The sequence below is a fragment of the Silurus meridionalis genome, chromosome 4, assembly GCF_014805685.1.
Source record: "Silurus meridionalis isolate SWU-2019-XX chromosome 4, ASM1480568v1, whole genome shotgun sequence".
Classification (NCBI taxonomy): Eukaryota; Metazoa; Chordata; class Actinopteri; order Siluriformes; family Siluridae; genus Silurus; species Silurus meridionalis.
This window is the reverse complement of record NC_060887.1, coordinates 20,449,541-20,467,715: the sequence shown is the minus strand read 5'-3', so window position 1 is coordinate 20,467,715 and position 18,175 is coordinate 20,449,541. Positions and strand designations below refer to the sequence as shown.

The window sequence follows — 18,175 nt, the reverse complement described above, 5'->3', positions numbered from 1 at the left end:
TCCCAGCAAGAGCAATTAATAAGGTTTCACTCATTAGAAGGCTTTAAGCATTACTTTATACCTTCTTATTTCAGATTTTCTTCCGTATTACCAGTTCTGCACTTTATCTTATCCTGTGAATATAAAATCTGGTTTCATGCTGACGATCCTTTTTTCCCCATTTTGAGTCTCACTGTAAGGCAAAACCAGAAGCAGTATTCACATGAAGGTACAGTGAAGACAAGAAAAAGATTGTAGTTCTATGGACACCATGGTTCTTGATGCAATACTCCTGCATCATTTATGTATTCAGCTACATTCATTTAAAAGTAATTATTTTAAAAAATGCAGGTTTCTAGGGAGTATGCCATGACAGCTAATTAACATTCCATTACCGTTCCATGTAACGCTAATGTTCCAGTCTGAAATCAGAAAAAAGTCTGTGCCTTGTACCTCAAGTTGTTATTTTAATGGATGTTGCATGTTGCATAATCCTGCCTGTTCAAACCACAGAGATCATGTCTCTCCTACATGTGCACTAATTAAATTGCTGATCAATGCAATCATTTGTATTGAGTTGTTAAATGTTTAATGTGATTAGACCAAGCAGAGCTCTGAGACCCGGTTCATTCAGAAGAAAATAAATAAATAAAAACAAAATAAAAAGCAATATTTAGCTGTAGTTAATAATTTTCTTTAGTTCCACTTTATCACCATGGACCTAAAATAAAAAATGTCTTATTTATACAATATGCAAAAATATGATGATAACTGAGATGCATAGTATGTAAAGTAATTGTATATAAAATGGTTACACATTTTTATTTATTATGAAGCATTTCGAATGGTTGCAAAACATGAGCACGATGTAAACAAAAAAAAATTAAGTACATTTATGATTGAATCTAGTAATGCTAAAATAGATAGATTTTTTAATCTTCCATAGTGCAAATGAATGCTAATTAAGGCTTCTGATTTGAATATTTTGGGCTAAACAATTGGATTCTCACTGGCGTATGAGCAGGCGATGAAAGTAGAAGAAAAAGAAAAGAAGCCTCGGCAATGACGAAAGCAAATGTACCGAATAGCTAAAGAGCTAAATTCAGAGACTAATGGCATCCAAATACAATAAAACCATAAACCAAACCTACTAAATTTAATTAGATTGCTTTATTGTCTCTTTCTTGATTATCCAAGACTGTTAATAAGCCAATAAAACAATTTATGGCAAAATATTTGTCCTTTCCTAAACAGATCTGTGTGCTGCAGACACAAACTAATCTTTTGTAGGAAGTAATGGGATTGTGACAGAGATCTCTGTTCATGGTTTGGCTTAAGATAAGGCACAGTTATGTTTATACTGAGAAATCTGTGGCATCTTTTTTTTTTATATACAATTCAAACACCTGCAGTGAAAGGTAAAAAAAAACAAAAAAAATTGACTTTGGTCTTCACTGTTCGGATAAAAGCTTCTGAGGGATTAGGAGTCATCTCTGCCCACTTCCCTGGCCTCGGGTCGCTGAGACAGCAGGAACGACTCCCACACTGCCAGACACTGCGACAGAACACACATTTATAATGACATTAGCATCGAGTTTGTGCACCTATTCCACTTTTTGTCTGGGTAGCCCTCCAACTGCAGAGTAATGAGCAGCTATTCGAAGGCTGTCAAGAGGGCTGACACACGGCGACTTCCAATTTAGCACCCGTTTCATTCCCAGGCTGTGGCCGACTGCAGATTTGTGTGTCACTTTCCAGGCTCAAGATTAATGTCCTTCCGATCGCTACAACCCCCCCCCACCCAAACGAGAGCCCACAAACTTTCATGCCACTTCAGTATAGCTGTGAACCGTGCCCACTGCGAGTATCTGCTTGTCAGAACACTTCATCAGGATTGCACCTTACTAAAGGCAGATGAGCTCTGACCTTTTTAAAGCACTTTATATAAGAGACTGAAAGCAGCGACATGCTGGACATGCTGCAAAATTAGGAGTCGTCTACTCTTATCCGCATGTGTTCGATATCTGAATATAAATATTCCCCTGGCCTGCGAAGATAGCACAGTAATAAAGACAGCATATAGGCTGGGCTCCCTCATTCATTCAACCTCGTTTCACAACAGTCTTGACATAAGGAATGAGCAATATTATTTTTTATACCATTCTACAATGTGACATATACCAAGACTGCCAATCAGTGCCTGATTCTGAATGAGCCAAACATCCGACTAAGGAAACAAGTTCAGTGCGAGATTCACTATCTTACAGCTAAATTATTTGAGGGAGCTGACAAGCGGCTGCTTTCCTCACGTCTCAGAGTGACTTTGGGCAGTGGGTCACTGACAACCTCAGGCTGGAGATGATCAAACTGACAGCTGATGGAGACGAAGGGCTGCCAAGTGGAGATGAGCGTTGTTGTGCTTTGCTGTGTAACACAGGCACGCATGAAAAAGAAAACTTTACTGTAAAGTTCTCATGCGTAATACTGGGGGCAATAAAAAGAAACTGGACTGAAAAAAAGTCACGACGTGAACAAGAGTGAGGTCTAGAATCACTGATGTACAGAAAATCTCATTGAATGTTTTTATTCTTGAAGCTCTGCAGAGTAGCCAAACAAGCAAAGCATTTCAATAATGGATGTGTAAAAAACTTAAGTATTGATTCCTTTTTCATCAACGGAAAAACATAACATGGGGCGCAGTTTTGCAATGTTTCTGAAATGAAAAAAATTTATTTAAAAATGTATTCTGAATGTGAATTTAGTGTTGCAGTAGTGTGCTACCACAAAAACGAACAACATTTAGTGTGCTAATACAAACAAATTCATGTGATTAGCACTCAGTTATTGTATATTTGGTCTCAGCTCATTTACAATGATTTAAAATGTTGACATTAGTTTCTGTATCATATGCACAACTGGCAGTATGAGCTGGGTGAAGCCTTAACTGAGTTTAAAGGCTCATTAAGATGCCCAAGACCTCTGACCTGCTTCATCCCTGGCTGTAATAAAAAAAAATGTAGGTACACCAATTAATCAGGGAATAATCCAGGCAAAGTGGACAGAATAAATCAGCCAGTTCTGCACATAAATTCATATGTATATGCAGTTTTCTGCCCACACATAATTTACGAGAAGCTAAAGTTGAGAGTGTATGAAGAGACGAGAAGAAATAACCTCTGCACATCACGGCCAAGCAGCACCGCTAGTGAAAAAAGAGACACTGGGTGTTGATTTCAAAGAGGATACATCGAATATAAAGCCCTCATACGATCAATAACTGAACCCCTTTTGTGCCCCACAAGACATGTTTTAAAAACCTTCAATAAAATGCAGCGCACTTTCTAAATTAAGTCCAACACTTAACGACAGGATTTCAGTCTTCCTCATATCTCTGAGCAACATCCTTGTTGCTATGGTGTCTCCATGGCAATCCTATGAACTTGCTATCTTATAGTGTGCTGCTGCTGTGCCCACAGTGTTGCACAGGCTACAATGCAAATTGCTCTGAAAATTACAATAGCAACTCACATAGTTACATAGAATTACACTTTTTTTTAATGGACTTGTATAAATAAATAAGAACGTGTCCCTGACATCATTTTAATCAAAAGGGCCAAAGATATAAGTAGTATTTTAAAATGAAATCTAATTCAATTTGGACAATCATTCACAATGGAATGGCAAACACTTTTGTAAAATAAATAAATAAATAAAAATTTCCAGCTCCCTGGTTTCCCATCATCTGCTTCAGAAGGCACACTTTTGGTACTTCCTACTAAAATTCTTTTCATCTTCTTCCCTGCACTTTTTCTGAAACCCACCCAAACAACTTTCATCTCCCGTTTCGATACACCTGCTTCACTTTTCATACTTATGTGATTATCCGGTCATTTTCGTTCCTATATGCTACAACCCAGGCACGGTAATATTCTTTTCCAGAAGTGGACACAGAGGACACGGTTTGTACCCACATCCTCATCTCCCACTCTCTATACAGAGTTTCATCTCCTTGCCTCAGCTTATTGAGGCCATTCTAGTGCACATTAATGATTCAAAGGGATCAGGAATGCCACATGCTTTCAACTAACCCCGCTCATCCCCTGCATACCAACTCTGAAGTCGAGTCCCAGATTTATTCTGAGTTTATTAGCACAAACTGATATGGCCTTTCGTTGCGTCAGCGCACCCCACACTCCTCCAACATATTAAGGAGGAGCTGCCTCACGTGCTTCTTCTCCTGCCTTCTCCACCTTTGCTAATGTCTACCTAAAAAGACCTAATAAAAGTGTAACCAGGAAGGAGACCTTCTGATGGGTTGGCGTGTGCATTTCATGTATCACACTGAAAGAGACACAGCTTGCATTTGTTCTTACTAAAGGTCACCTTATTAACAAGGTTCTAATAAATAAAACCTGGTACTGGGATGCAAGGCTGAAAAATACACAGAGAACCAACAACATTCACACTTACTAGATTTACCTGCTTTCCCCTATAGATCTCTAAATGCATGGGTCAGGCTCAAAGGTTTACACAAACTTGTCACTAATTTTTCCCTTACAGAATGGATTGTGCCATCAGTTCTTAGGTCCAAATTCCCGATTCAGCCTGTCAAAGGTCAAGTGTCAAGCTGTGGGGAGCAAATAAAAAAAGGCAGGGTAGCATCTAACAGCGTCAATCACAATCTCTCACCTCTCTAAAGCTGTTCAGATGGAAATATTAGTCCTTCTTTATGGCCTTGGAGGCTTGTTCTTTACTGCAAGCAGGCTAAGGAGATAAAAATGAAATAATACTACCCTCTACTGGCAAATGCCCAAAGCAGGAATGCAAATGACTCCAGCCTTACAGGCGCATGTGTACATCAAACGCTCTTAGTAATAAACCCAAATCTTCATCTTTTACCAAGACACCACAAGTATAATTGAAAGCTTTATAAATAATGTACATATGGATACTTCACAAACACGTTTGCTATAGAGGGCGATATTCTACACAGAAATTTCCCCGGATTGTGACTGTAAATCTGAAATGGCTGATTGGCCTCCACCGTTTTGGATACAACCGCTTTTAGAAAGCTCTTTTGGGGCAGGTCATTGCTCACCTTTTCATAGTACTCCACATTCTTCTCTGCTGTTTGGGTAAAGACTGTTCTCAGGTCAGACCTCATGTTCTTCTGCCAACGGCTCCAGTCCCCTTTCAGTGTGTTATTGGCCAGTTCCAGTTTATCTTCCAGCTTTTCGATGTCCTCCTTAATCTGCACATGCACACAACACCACCATCAGATAGCAGCACACACCCACAACGACTAGCAACTTGTTTCATAAAACTTCAGACGACTTCAGACACAGCTGAGGCACTCAAAATGAAGACATTTTCTGGCTTTCATTACTGAGTGTGCATTTGTTACATTCTGGTCAATACTGATCTGGAATAATATATAATGATTATATTATATTATATAAATGGCCGTCTCTGTTGAAATTGCACATACAATTGTCTCATTGTTGTTACGAGTATATAGTTCATGGCACATGCCATGTTTTTTATGTACAGGAGATTCTGTCATTCTTCCGATGGCCAATCCGCTGACTATATTTCTATCCGTGGTTGAAGTGTTCTTAGTACAACGACAACCCACTCTCTTTGTAGACAATGGTACGACAGTCCTCGACGCTGCATGACATTGATCAGACCACTTCGTCGGAGTAGTTGCTAACAGCTTGCCTTCTAAGCTAATGGTCTCTTGGGACCAATTGGCTTCCAATACCACATAAGAAGTATTACTGTCCACACATTGGAGCACAAAGAGAAGGATGGGTAAACACAGTATTCGACGACTGGGCTGCTCAAGGCTCTTGGGAATGACTGTGTCAAATTAGCAAGCTGTGAAGCGGTGAAGAGCTTTAGAAAATCAGGCACTTATTGACAGCTGAGCTGATGAAGGTCGAATGCTGTGCGTTTGCTGTCGCTTCTGCCGGGGTCCCTCCTGGATGGTGTGTTTGTACACGCTCTGATTAGGTGAGGCTATGGAACAGGAGATGTTTTGGGTGAATGAGGTTGTTGCACAGAGGGAGGGAAGAAGAGTGGGCATAATAAGTAACTGTCTGGCGCAGAGTCTCCCCTGTGACGAGCAGGACAAATCATTAGTTACGCTGATCTGCCCTCACTGTCATTACAAGACACGCAGGCACCTTAATAATAATAATAATAATGGACACGCTAGTTTACACACAAACAAGTCCTAAAGCCGTGAAGCTACATTCAATCGTAAAGTAGAATTTGGCCGTCTTTTAAAATAAAACTTTATATTTCAAATCATAGGCACTGTTTCCTTTAGGAAGGAGTGAACAGAATGAAGGCTTTCCATACATTTTCATTTACCTTTACTGCCATCTGCAGGAATGTCAACTCTATCACAGTAGGCTTTACATTTCTTTGGTGACTTGGACAGTGTGAAAAATATGAAAACATTGACTCACAGCAATGTGATTTTAGGAGTATTTTCGAGTTTGTGAAAATGCACCCTGATAAACAATTTTTAAGTAACAAGTACAAAAAAACAACAACACTGGCAGCTAGCAAGTTTGAAAGAATAGTTTGAGCATATTTTGGGAAACACAGATGGGAATTGATATGGGAAGTGAAGGAGGGAAATTATTTAAAGACACCTATACTCTAAAAGGTTCCGAACAGCTTGATAAGGACTTCATCAGTCTTAATGCAAAGATCCGAGTGAGTTTGGGTTTGAGGTAATTATTGTTGAACTGGTGATAGGGTTAATATAAAGCTGTGCATCATCTGCATAACAGCGAAAGCTGATCCCGTAGTGCCAGAAAAAGATAACAGAGTTTAAGCATGTGGGCCCAAGAACAAAGACTTGAGAGACACATTGAGGAAAAAAAGAGCAGAAGAAGATATGCAATTTCCTGCTGTATTCAAATATTGGCAATTTGTTGGCAAAATAATAGATAAAGCAGCTAAAAACTTTACTAATAAAAACCAAAAGATTGGTGTGCAATCGGTGTGTTGTGGAACAATGTATTAATTTGGTTAAAAATAAATAAAAACTAAAAAGCAAAAGCAAATGAGACCCAGAGACTCAAAATCTACAGCCAGAGTAAGATCTAACAAGTGTAGTTCAGATGCTATGGAGTAACCAGGAGTGAATGGAAATCATTTTCAAAGATTTTAGATGGAAAAGAAAGATTGGCCTATAGTTTATTTACTTTGCTAGTTCTCTACCCTGCTTTTTCAAAATGGGTAAAACAGCTGCCATTTCATATCAGATGACACAATTCCCAAAGCAAAACTATAATTTATTAGGTGAGAAATAGGGGCAGCAATTTTTTTGTTGATGTTTTTGCAGTGGGTGAGGGATCTAGCTGACATGGTGATGAATTTGCATTATTTAGTAATTTAATCATAGAGGATTGTGTAATAGGAACAAAGCAAAAAAGAAAGTAGATAGAATGTACAAAAGACACAATACAAATTGGAAGGAAAGATTTTAACAGACAGTCATTTTTGAAATCAACAGTAGGTTAGAAAACATTTCCCAAGCCACAGCTAAAATTAGAATCAACAGCACAGTTAAAGTTTTTAAGAATGCCTAAGCAGAAACGGCTCACTGATGAGCAGGTAACATTTCAGCTCGAAACTGGTTCTTTCAGTTCATACTGTTTGAAAGTAGTGCCCTCATGTACCAGGGTGTGATCGCTTGAAATTCCAGCCGTTGAAATGTTACCAGCTCAAAACAATGACGCTGAAGCAGACACACAAGTTAGAAAAGGGATTCCCCGCTCCTGTTAGAAAACCAGTACCTCTTTAATCTCTCCTTTAAGCTTCTGTTGTTTCTGCTGTTTGACCTCCTCTGGGTCTTTGCCCACCAGGCTGTCCCATGCTAAACTCAGCACCTTAGAATCCTTTATAGACACAACCAATACACATCAGATGGGGGAAAAAAATGTGTGGTGTACTAAGAATCTTCTTTCAATCACAAAATGATGGCTGAAATATTGGATTTGAGGAGTAACTAACTTCTCCTTTTATAGTTACACAGCAGGCCTCAGTGACATTCAGTACAGATAACAGTATTTGCATATAACTGAATTCAAATTCTGTAGGGTTACATCATGATCACCACCACAGCATATAAGCAAAAATTTATAGTTCGAACTTTTCTGACGTAACCTTTTTAGTCAGGGAAACAATTGTGCTTCTGTTTATTTGTGCAGGCCTGTATTGTGTTAAAGGGTTTTTGGTTCTCCTCATGGTAAAGGGTGTCAAAATGATTTTGTAGAACCTATATTTGTATACCAGGGCACAAGAACATGCTTTAAGAGAACAATGAATTTCCTGGGGACTGAGAGCAAAGGTCGCTTGTATTTATTTTCAAATTCTCATGAATTACAATTTTTGCACAGATACAGGATTGCCGCTTGTGACTGCCAGTACAGTAAATGTTATTAAATACTGGTTTGCAATTAGACACCTGTTTTAAGTGATTAAGACATTTCATGTGATTTATAAACTATAGACCAAAAATGAATGTACTTCGCAGTAAAATCGGTATGAGATGTGTAAATATTTTATTTATAACACTGAATTTTTATCTCGACTGGACATGTACTACACGGCTCTTTGACAGTAAATAGAATTAATGAATTTGGCACAGTATTACTTAAGGAAGTGGTTTTTAATGAGGAATAAATTTGGGAATATATCAATAGATTCTTATGCAGTTGGACTGTACAATTTGAATTGTTGAATGTAAAATGTATTTTATATAATCATTTTAACGAAGAGTACAAATAATTCTGAGGGCCACTATATTTTGCATCCATTCTATATGTAATAATAGCTTTGAAAATCTAATTGTTACAAAAGTGGTAGATTGTAAATAAGGTCCAAGAAGCACTGCATCATAAAACATTACAAAAAATAAATAAAAAAAGATTTCCTTCCAGATCATGAGACCCATGCAGCATAACGAAAGCCTAAAAAGAACAATGCTCACTGGCTGCAATTAAATTCACTGGAGAAAGGTTATTGCTAAGCTGAGAAAGGAGGCGTTGACAACCTTCAAACACTTCTACAAAAGAACACAACCTTATATAGCCCCTTCCCCTTCTCCACAGTAGGATCTTTCTTACACCCGTGACATTTGATTGAATTGATGTGGAAAGTCAAAAGCCCAAGAGAATAAAGTATGACATGATTAGCAGAGGCTTTATTAAACCATATTTACTGTGTTCTAGAAGAAGCGTATTCGGGCTCAGAGGAACTTACATATTTATAGAATCTCTTTAGGCTTAAAATGGACCGCTTTCATTTGAAAGCAGACACTGCTGCTGAAGCAAGGCTTTATTACTAATAATCTTTGGGAAATTGCAAGAGAGCACAGGGTGAATTAAATGGAGGGAAGAAGAAAAAAAAAAAAAATGAAAGAGTCGGATTGCACTCACTGCTTCTCTTTCCGTCCTCTTAGTGGCAAGAGATTCATTCTTAGCCTCGAACTCTGCTTGGATGTTGTCTCGTCTCCGCAGTACTGCCTGTATGGAACAAACACCGTGACCAATACCCCTTTGAATAAATGGATGACTTGATGAAATACACAATTTGTTAAAACATCATGCCTAATATATTGATCAGATCAACAAATCATACGACTCGAAGTCGAAATGAGACGAACTACTAGCATTGGTAGTTAAACATAAAACTAGAAAAGAATGCTGTTTTAAGTGGTAGTCTCAGAGAAGCCTCTTTCCTTAAGCAGTATGCATGCTTCTATTCAATTAGTCAGCAAAAGAATATTAAGATGGCAATTATTTGCTTTCATCAAAAACTAACAAATTAGCTGGAGGTCTCGAATGATATCTAACCCGCAGTGGCAACGGAGATGTGATCGAGTGCCGTTTGTGAATGAAGGGTGGAATCGTGGAGAAGATTTTCATAAATCAGTGTACACATACACATATGTGACTGATGCTCTTTTTTTTTAATACACTGCATGCTTTTGCTGTGAAAAAGAAAATGCTGAGCAGTAAGAGCCGGTGGTGCTGAGCAGAGCAACCTGACCCGACAGCACCTTGTCTACATTGTGTATTGTGCAGTAAGTTTGCAAGTGTGTGCTGAAAGTAAAAACCTAAAACAAGTCTGTGCGCTCGGTCATGCCTGCCTCGTCATGACATCCAGGGTGCAACAGTCACACACGAGACCGTGCACATGCTTGTTTCCTAACTACTGCCAAACAGTAGTATATGTGTGAATTTCTTTTCCAGGCAGAAGAAAAATACACTTATCCTTACACACCTCCAAGAACATCTCTGGAGCATTCAGCTTTGTGCACAAAAATCAAATAAATCAACAAATCAGGTCACAAGGAAGTACCTTGAGGTTGTCAGCGCAGAGCACATACTCGTGCAGCATCGGGAGGAGGCTGTTACTGAGGTGCTCGATCTGCTCTTCAGTCTCCTTGTAGCACCTGTCCAAGCAACTTGCCATGAGCTTCAAAGGCTCCACCAGCTCCTCCTCTGAGCCAGACCATAGGGTGTACAGAGGCCCAGAATCCTTCATATCCTCCAGGTACTCTACAACAACAAACAACAAAGCTCATTGTACATTACACAACCAACGACGCACAACAAGTGAGTGGCCTATGGTTAATAATACAGTAGTAATGATACAGTTTGAAGGCAGTACCTCTTTTTTCTTTGATGATTCGCTGGGTGACTTTGTCCAGCGAGTTCAGCTTCAGACTAAAGTTATCCACATAGTCCTGTATAGCATTAAATTCCTCTGGCCGATTTTTGACCCCTCTGACTGTGGCAGCTACAGCTCGCACCGTCTCTCCTATCTTGCTTAAGAAACCTGGACCTTGCTTCTTATGAGATGCTAGCTCCTGTAGATGCAGAGTTATCGGTTAACATTCAGAGCACAAATATTGCAGCTTTAATAACTAAGACTGCACCAGAATTCAACCTTAGGAGCCAAATCATGTTTAACAGCCAGAAGTTAAAACAAATGGTTTTGCAGACCAGAGACTCAAACATGATTTTAGCCTTTGTACCACTGTGCTCTCCTAACAGTCTACTTCAAAAGGAAACACAAAATTAGACATTACATATTATCTGCACATTTTGGAAAACTAATCTGCCATCTTCAGGAAAAAATAATATATAATAATAACTTATTTAAGAGCTTATCTTTTTTTTTTCCTCTGGAAATTTTTCTGGTTGCACTTTTAATAGACGATTGTTTTTCATGGCAGAACAATTCATAAAAATGTCTGAATTCTGCAGCATTTTAGAGCAACCATTACATAAAAAAAAAAAAGCTAGAGGAGGAACTATCCTTCTCTATTCACCGCAGGCGAGTTATTAATCTACAGAGGCGAAAAGGAAGAAACCAGGTTAGAAAGCTAAAATGAATTTGCAGTTTGCAGTGAAAAGAAACAAACTTGTACAGTACAGCTTAACAAATAATGAATACGATGTACTGAATAATAAATTCCATGACTAAACTAATTCAATAAATGAATCAGATAAGTGAGTCATGGCTGCACTCGAAGTCTCGAGCTTAACTTGGTAAGCAAAGCATTGTGCTTACTATGTTTATCATAACACCACATTTACCCACAATGACGCTAATGAATGTCTATTGGCTATGGACCAAAATCCTTGCCATGACTTATTACATAACTAGACGTTAATACAGATAGGATTCTGATTTATTTTATACTGTGCTCATGATACCTGCATGTATTTAAAGATGTGGTGGGGATTTATTCTTAGAATACAGAATAAATATACCAGTAACAATTGTCAAATGCATATGATCTTTCATTGAAAAAAGAAAAATATTGCAACCAATGTAATCATTTTAAGTCTAAATCATGAAGCCAAATGTAGCCAGTTTGTGTGTGTGTGTGTGCGCCTTACCCAGGCTTGTGCTGTGAGAAAAATCTTGAAATCCTCACTGCTTGACAGAATGGGATGGTCGGCTATTCTGTTAAGAAACCGGTGTAGTGCTTTTTTCCTTGTCTTGATAAAGTCATTAGTAAACCTTTCCACCATTCCCTTCATAACAAATTTCTCTGGTAGAGGCTTTACAAGAACAAACAACCAATATTAGTTTGTATTACAATGCAAAACAGAAGTTTGCTATCTAATCAAGGTTAAACTATTGAAATTCACCCACGTGGACAATAAGAGTTGGATGAGCCTCCTCCAGTTTGCTTTTTAACCAAAAGAAGTCTTGGTAGCGCCTGCGGACTTCATACTCACTTGAGTCAAAATCACTACGAGTAGTCTGTTGCCAAGAGAGATGGAAAAAAAACAAACAAATATAAAATAAGCAGTAAGAAGATACTTCGCAAGCAAAACCCATACCACAAAACTGTCATACTCCTGCCATACCTTAGTCAAAACCCTGTATGTGATAAATGTCTCAATGGTTGTCACATGACTCTCAGGATTATCAACTGTGATGAATATGTCTTTATTTCCAGCCACATCGTCCTCATCATCAAATCTGTACTGATTGACCATTGATCCAGGGGATGTCTGCATAGATACAATGAAGGAGCTTCCATCTGTGAAGGTTGCATCCTAATATGAAGGAGAAAAAGAAAACGCAAAGCAGAAAAAATGTCAAATAAAACCATGACCAGTTTAACTAATTTAACTTTTAATAAAAAGCTACCAAACTGTATGATCACTGATCGAAGATCAAATTATTCTGACTATAAATGTCAAAATCAGACTCGTGATTTATCACCAGATTTAGCTTACGATCCAGTAACCAGACATCCCACTTTGTGTTGTAGTGCAAAGCATTTTAGTCCTCCATGTTAAACTGTCGTGTATTTTGGTTAGGGGGAAAAAAAAAACAGTTTGAACAGATTTTTTTTTTCAACTTTGTTATGATATAAAGTGAAATATTTGCACTGCTGACAATGCAGTTGTTCCCGAGTGGGCGGACCTTCATCACTGAGTTCTGAAGCCTGTCATCAAAATGCTGTTTCAGCTTTCACTCACTTTGGACACATGAGGTCACACAATAGAAAACCTTTGCTAACAGCATAGTTGCATTAACCCGAGTCATGGGTGAAACTTGTGGCACTGGAACAGAGTGGCCTCTGAGGATGTGTACATACCATTAAGGAAAACGCTTTTTTTCTTCCACAATTGATTCTCTGTTATTGTTTGATATGAATGTCATAGAAAGGAATATCTATAAATAGGCCAAATGTATATGTTTTACATTAAAATGACATGCCTCTTGTTGCAACATGTCCCACACAAATTATCTAGATATCATTTCAGATTTGGGATGTATCCAGTCTAGCCTTTGAGTCGCTCTGTAATTACCTGATATTTCTCTATGTGGAAGTGAGTTGGACATTGTTCTGTACATCACAGCAGTGTTCACAATGATGAATACAAACATGGCTATTATGCTGCTTTTAGCTGTAACCAGTTATGCTGGTGTGTTTTTAGCACTTCTCTTTTTAGGCTTTGTATCCTACTCAGTTTAGCTGGATGATCTTTTCTCTCTTTTTGTTTCTGTGTGCACTACACCCTGATTTATTTGGTGACAGACAAATATTTCTGCTTTTTCTTTCCCCAGCAGCCTGAGAGAGCTGATTAATGGGAGGACTGTACCTCTATGGAGCGATCCTGTGCCAACAAACCGCGCTGTAGTCAGCACAAATTTCACACAGTGCTCCAAAACAAGGCATGTTCCTAAAACATTTCTTTATTTCCCCTATTTTGTGTGTGTGTGTGTGTGTGTGTGTAGGCTTTCAGCACAAACTGAGTAGACATACAGGTGTACATTTGGGAAAGAAGCTACTTTTATAATCCTCAGGACATCACCTGTTTTCTGACCTTCATCTATAAACCTCAACAATGATTAAACTATAAAAGATGGATATTCAGTGGCACCCACACTTGTGTCTGGTTTCTTCCTTATATCATCTCAGGGAGGTTTTTCATCACTGTCACCATTTATCTCTGTAAAGCTGTTTTGGTACAATGTCCATTGTTAAAAGCAGTATACAAAGAAAAATCAACTGAATTGACACTCGACTTTAAAAGTTCAGGCAACAAAAGTTTCTATTTGTATTTCATTGTATAGTTACAGTTAATATCATTAAAGAATGGTGTTGCCAAACCGAATAAACTCATTTCTAAAGGACTTCTTTACTTATCTGGACTGTGTTCATTTCACTTCTCTCTCGTCTGCCGTTTCATTCAATCAGTAGAAACAGTTGCTACACATTTGCAAACGTGTCACAGACACACACTGTAAAAACAAGTACATACTAAACTCCTACTCTCAGTCCTCACACACCAACATACGTCTTCCTCTCTTTCCTGTGTCCTACTTCTCATTCCAGAGGTTTACTTTATTGTTTGTGTTTATATTTACCTTACTGAAAACTTCCAAGTCCTCGTCCTCGTCCAGCTCCAACATTTGGCCCGAGATGTCTTCCGGTATCGGATCGCTTTCGACAGCAGTGCCGCTCATAATGTCTCAAATCACGGCTCACTTTCTTTCACTCAAACTTCATGACCTGATTTTGACATAAAACAAACAACAAACTCAAACACGGTGTGAAGCAGTAGAGCCGCTGAACTGCGCGGAAACGGAAATTCCGTGTTCAGGAAAGAGGAGTCCTATGTTGTCCAATTCAGCGTACTAACTGACTATATAGTGTGTAAATGTAGTGCGTACTAACATACACGGAGTAGGAGGAAATACTATAAAGTAGGCTAGTGTGCACGGTGACGTAGAGCATGTAGCTAACTCAGAAGCTGTACACTGTAAACAGATTACCCGTGGAAAAAAAGTTGGGGGAAATGCTGTAAAGTGAGAATTCTTTCGGAAATAAAGATTGTTCATATATTTTTTTTTTTATCAGCTAACAAAATGGAAAGTAAATGAACAGATGAGTAATCTAAATGAAATCAATATTAAGTGTGACCACCTTTGGCGTTCAATTCTTACTTTTGCCTACTTTGTACACTTGCACAATGCCAGGGATTTTTGTAGGATCATCTATTTCTCATGTAGGTTGAAACAGATTTAAAACATTTTAAAACATTTTGGCATTCTCCCTTATTCAGAGCTTCTGTACTTACAAGTGAGCAGTTGATGGTTAAGGTCCTTACTCAAGGGCCCAGCAGTGGTGCAGTAGCTTGGTGGTGCTGGGATTTGAACTTTTGACTTTCTGATCCAAAGTCCAATGCCTTAACCACTGAGCCACCACCTCCCCTGTCGTTAACTCGCAGTCATAAACTGAATGAGAAACATCTGTGTAGGAGGCTTAAAACTGAACGGGGAACAGCCAAACTCTGCTACTAAAGTAGGGTTGAGGAAGACAGTGTCATGTCACATTATACATGGTCATTATACTGCATCAGCAATGTCTCTCCCAGACAAAGATTTCAAAGTAGACTGGGGTTTCAAGATGTGCTGTTTTAGATATTTCACAAAGAAATGGGCAGTAGAAACTTAATGCAGCAGATGAAAGACACATCATTCTTACTTTACTTTGACATCGGAAGATGTCCAGCAGTGCTATCAGCAAGGAACCAGAGGAAGCCAGTGTGACCCAGGTACATGTTTCTACTGTCTGGAGAAATCTGGCCAGAAGAATTGAAGAATTGTGGCCAAAAAGCCATTGCGCTGACCTTGAAACAAGGCAAAGCAACTCAACTATGGACGGAAACATAGGAACTGGGGTGCAGAAAAATGGTGGCAGGCGCTCTGGTCTGGTGAGTCAAACCCTGAGCTATTTGCTTGTAACAAAAACAAGTTGTTTGCTGGAGGGCTGGAGAGTGGTACAGTTTAGGGCTCTAATTCTGCAAATGGTGATGGAGATGTGGTTAGGACTAATGGTGTCCTTAATACAGATACTTATGCTTCATGCAATACCAAAAGGGAGGCTTCTGATTGTCCATCAAATTGGCCTCCAACCATCTGAGTTCCTTCAAAAACTGGGCAAGATTAGTTGTTTGTACAGTTAATTGCAGAATTTTGAAAAACAATATGCTAAATGTTCATTATTCAATGTCCCATAAGTACACAAATTGTAACTCAGGACTTAAGACAGTAAAAAGGAAAAAAAAGGAAGCTGTTTCAATGGACATTCCTTTAAACTTTGAACAATCTATTTTCTTTTATTCCACGTATCTTTACACACTAAAACATTTAAGCGATTGTAAATATTTCTTAATGTATCCATTGGCCTTCTTCACAGTCATTATTCTCTGAAGAACTTGGGACTTGCTCAGGATCCTTGTCTCAACCTTTAAAGTTCCCAACTGCTCTGCTGTGTGAATATGTCTCTATTACTAAAATTATGGATTAACACAGCCTACTTTGAATATGCATAACCGTATCATTCTCAACCAATGCACAAAAAGAAGTTTGTTTTAAAAGCACAAAACACCTTTGGAGATCCCTTCAGATCTTTAGAAAGGTCCTCAGCTTAACAGTGCATGAGCATCTCTTACTGCTTAGTGTGTGTAGGAGTACTGTTGCTCTTATTAAACCTGTTTTATGCAGATCGGTCACCTCCAGCATTCTTAAATACGGTTAGTTACTAGGTTTGTTTTGTCCCAAACTGTAGTGATATCTTGCAGATGATCCACACCACCAAAAGATGTCACTGTAGCACAGTCAAAGGCCACAAAGGGCCAATAGTCACTCGCCACCTACATACTGTATTTACACCACTAGAAAATGATAATGAAGAAATTCCTTTTGTAGACATGGTTACAGATTTACAAATCCTGCAACTTTTTTTTTCAACCATCTGTTTTAATCTACATTAAACTTTTGAAGGTTTCTCCAGAGAAATTAATCATAGAACACGTTTGGGTCTTTTTTCCCAGTATTTTCTTACACACCCATCTTTCATTTCGTCTACATACAGTAAAGAAAGGCAACCTGCCAGTAAGAGCTAAAAAGTACGTGTAAATGTAAAAAGGAAAATGATGTATATCATGAAATAGACTGCATTGAAGAGTAATGCCACTCCATGTTAATGTAAAGTGCTTTATATAGGCACCTTTAATATCAGTAATCTGAGCTCTTACATTCAATCAGAATGGGCATGCTGATGGAATGGAATATGCTAGAAACTAAAACAGGTAAATGCTGCACAACACTATATTATCCTGTGAATGTGTTATATTACAGACTTTGTGTAAGTTGCTATTGCGTTCTGTGTGTTATGCATAGGTAATGCTATTACTGCTTTTTCCTTTACTTTTAAAATAGGTAATGTTTTTTACTTTATTTGTATTGAGTATTAAAAGAAAATGATCAAGTGGCCTTTAATAAGTAATTACTGTGTGAGAAAACCTGCAATATCTTAGTATACAATGTTTTATCTTGGCAGGTTGCCACTAGCACACGAATTAGGCAGCCTTTTGCAAACAGCTTGAGGAATATATCCTTCAAACTGTTCAGATTAGGCAGTATTAGAATAATCTTACAAAGGTCAGTCCTTTACTGTGTTTTCAACCCATACTGGTAGTGCAACGAATGCAGAAAAGGTCACGGTCCACAATCATATTATTCTGTTGCCTTTTTTTTTGTTCTGTGTGATTGATTTTGAACTAGATATTTGAATGTTTCTGTTGCTCTTAGGTTGACCAGCTACTTCGCAGATAATTGATTGCTCTCCTGATATACCTATGTTCTTAAAGTTAGTAGTGAAGTGAGAGCTTAGCATGGTGAGCTTTGATGGAGTACTACCATTAGCAAGAGCTGCTCAATACAGGGCATTAATTGTCCCTTAATTGTACAAAATGTGAGCAATAAACGGCACCTCAGTAAAAGAGAAGTCTACAAAAATGAGGTTATGTACTGATTACTGTCTCAACCCTGATTATAAACTGTTTATTTATAGGTTGCATTCAATCAAGAGATTTTCACACAGTACATTTGAATATTGATATTTATTGTCAAATAATAAATCTGAAAACAAATAAGGCAAATTTCAAAAATTCACATATTGCAAATTCTAACTCGGACAATATGCACATTCGGATTCACATGCACATTCATCTGTTTACAATTTTGGAATTTCCTGATCCTATGAAAGCATATCTCAATTGGATTTTGACATTTGCTAATATTTTCAGTGTGTGTATGAGGGAGTGGCAGAAAGACAGGTGCATAG

At 38.3% G+C, this 18,175-nt stretch overlaps 1 protein-coding gene and 1 long non-coding RNA gene across 4 annotated transcripts; both read right to left on the bottom strand.

Annotated features, from left to right (window-relative positions):
- Window positions 1-1,130: 1,130 nt before the first annotated feature.
- On the bottom strand, window positions 1,131-15,182 carry snx7 (sorting nexin 7). 3 transcript variants are annotated; one of them, XM_046847866.1, is made up of 11 exons: window positions 15,123-15,182; window positions 14,410-14,554; window positions 12,393-12,584; window positions 12,175-12,285; window positions 11,916-12,080; window positions 10,678-10,876; window positions 10,366-10,565; window positions 9,441-9,527; window positions 7,797-7,898; window positions 5,078-5,230; window positions 1,131-1,534 (listed from the first exon to the last, which is right to left on the bottom strand). In XM_046847866.1, the coding sequence occupies exons 2-11, from the start codon at window positions 14,506-14,508 to the stop codon at window positions 1,460-1,462; spliced, it is 1,383 nt and encodes a 460-aa protein (XP_046703822.1). In that variant the 5' UTR covers window positions 14,509-14,554; window positions 15,123-15,182; the 3' UTR covers window positions 1,131-1,459. The 3 variants fall into 3 exon arrangements, with proteins under 3 accessions (XP_046703822.1, XP_046703821.1, XP_046703823.1); XM_046847865.1 differs by lacking the exon at window positions 15,123-15,182 and having other exon boundaries at window positions 14,410-14,687; XM_046847867.1 differs by lacking the exons at window positions 7,797-7,898; window positions 15,123-15,182 and having other exon boundaries at window positions 14,410-14,687.
- Window positions 2,680-5,070, bottom strand: LOC124384883. Its single transcript, XR_006925633.1, has 2 exons — window positions 3,154-5,070; window positions 2,680-2,978 (listed from the first exon to the last, which is right to left on the bottom strand). It is a non-coding gene; the product is annotated as an uncharacterized LOC124384883 (long non-coding RNA).
- Window positions 15,183-18,175: the final 2,993 nt, after the last annotated feature.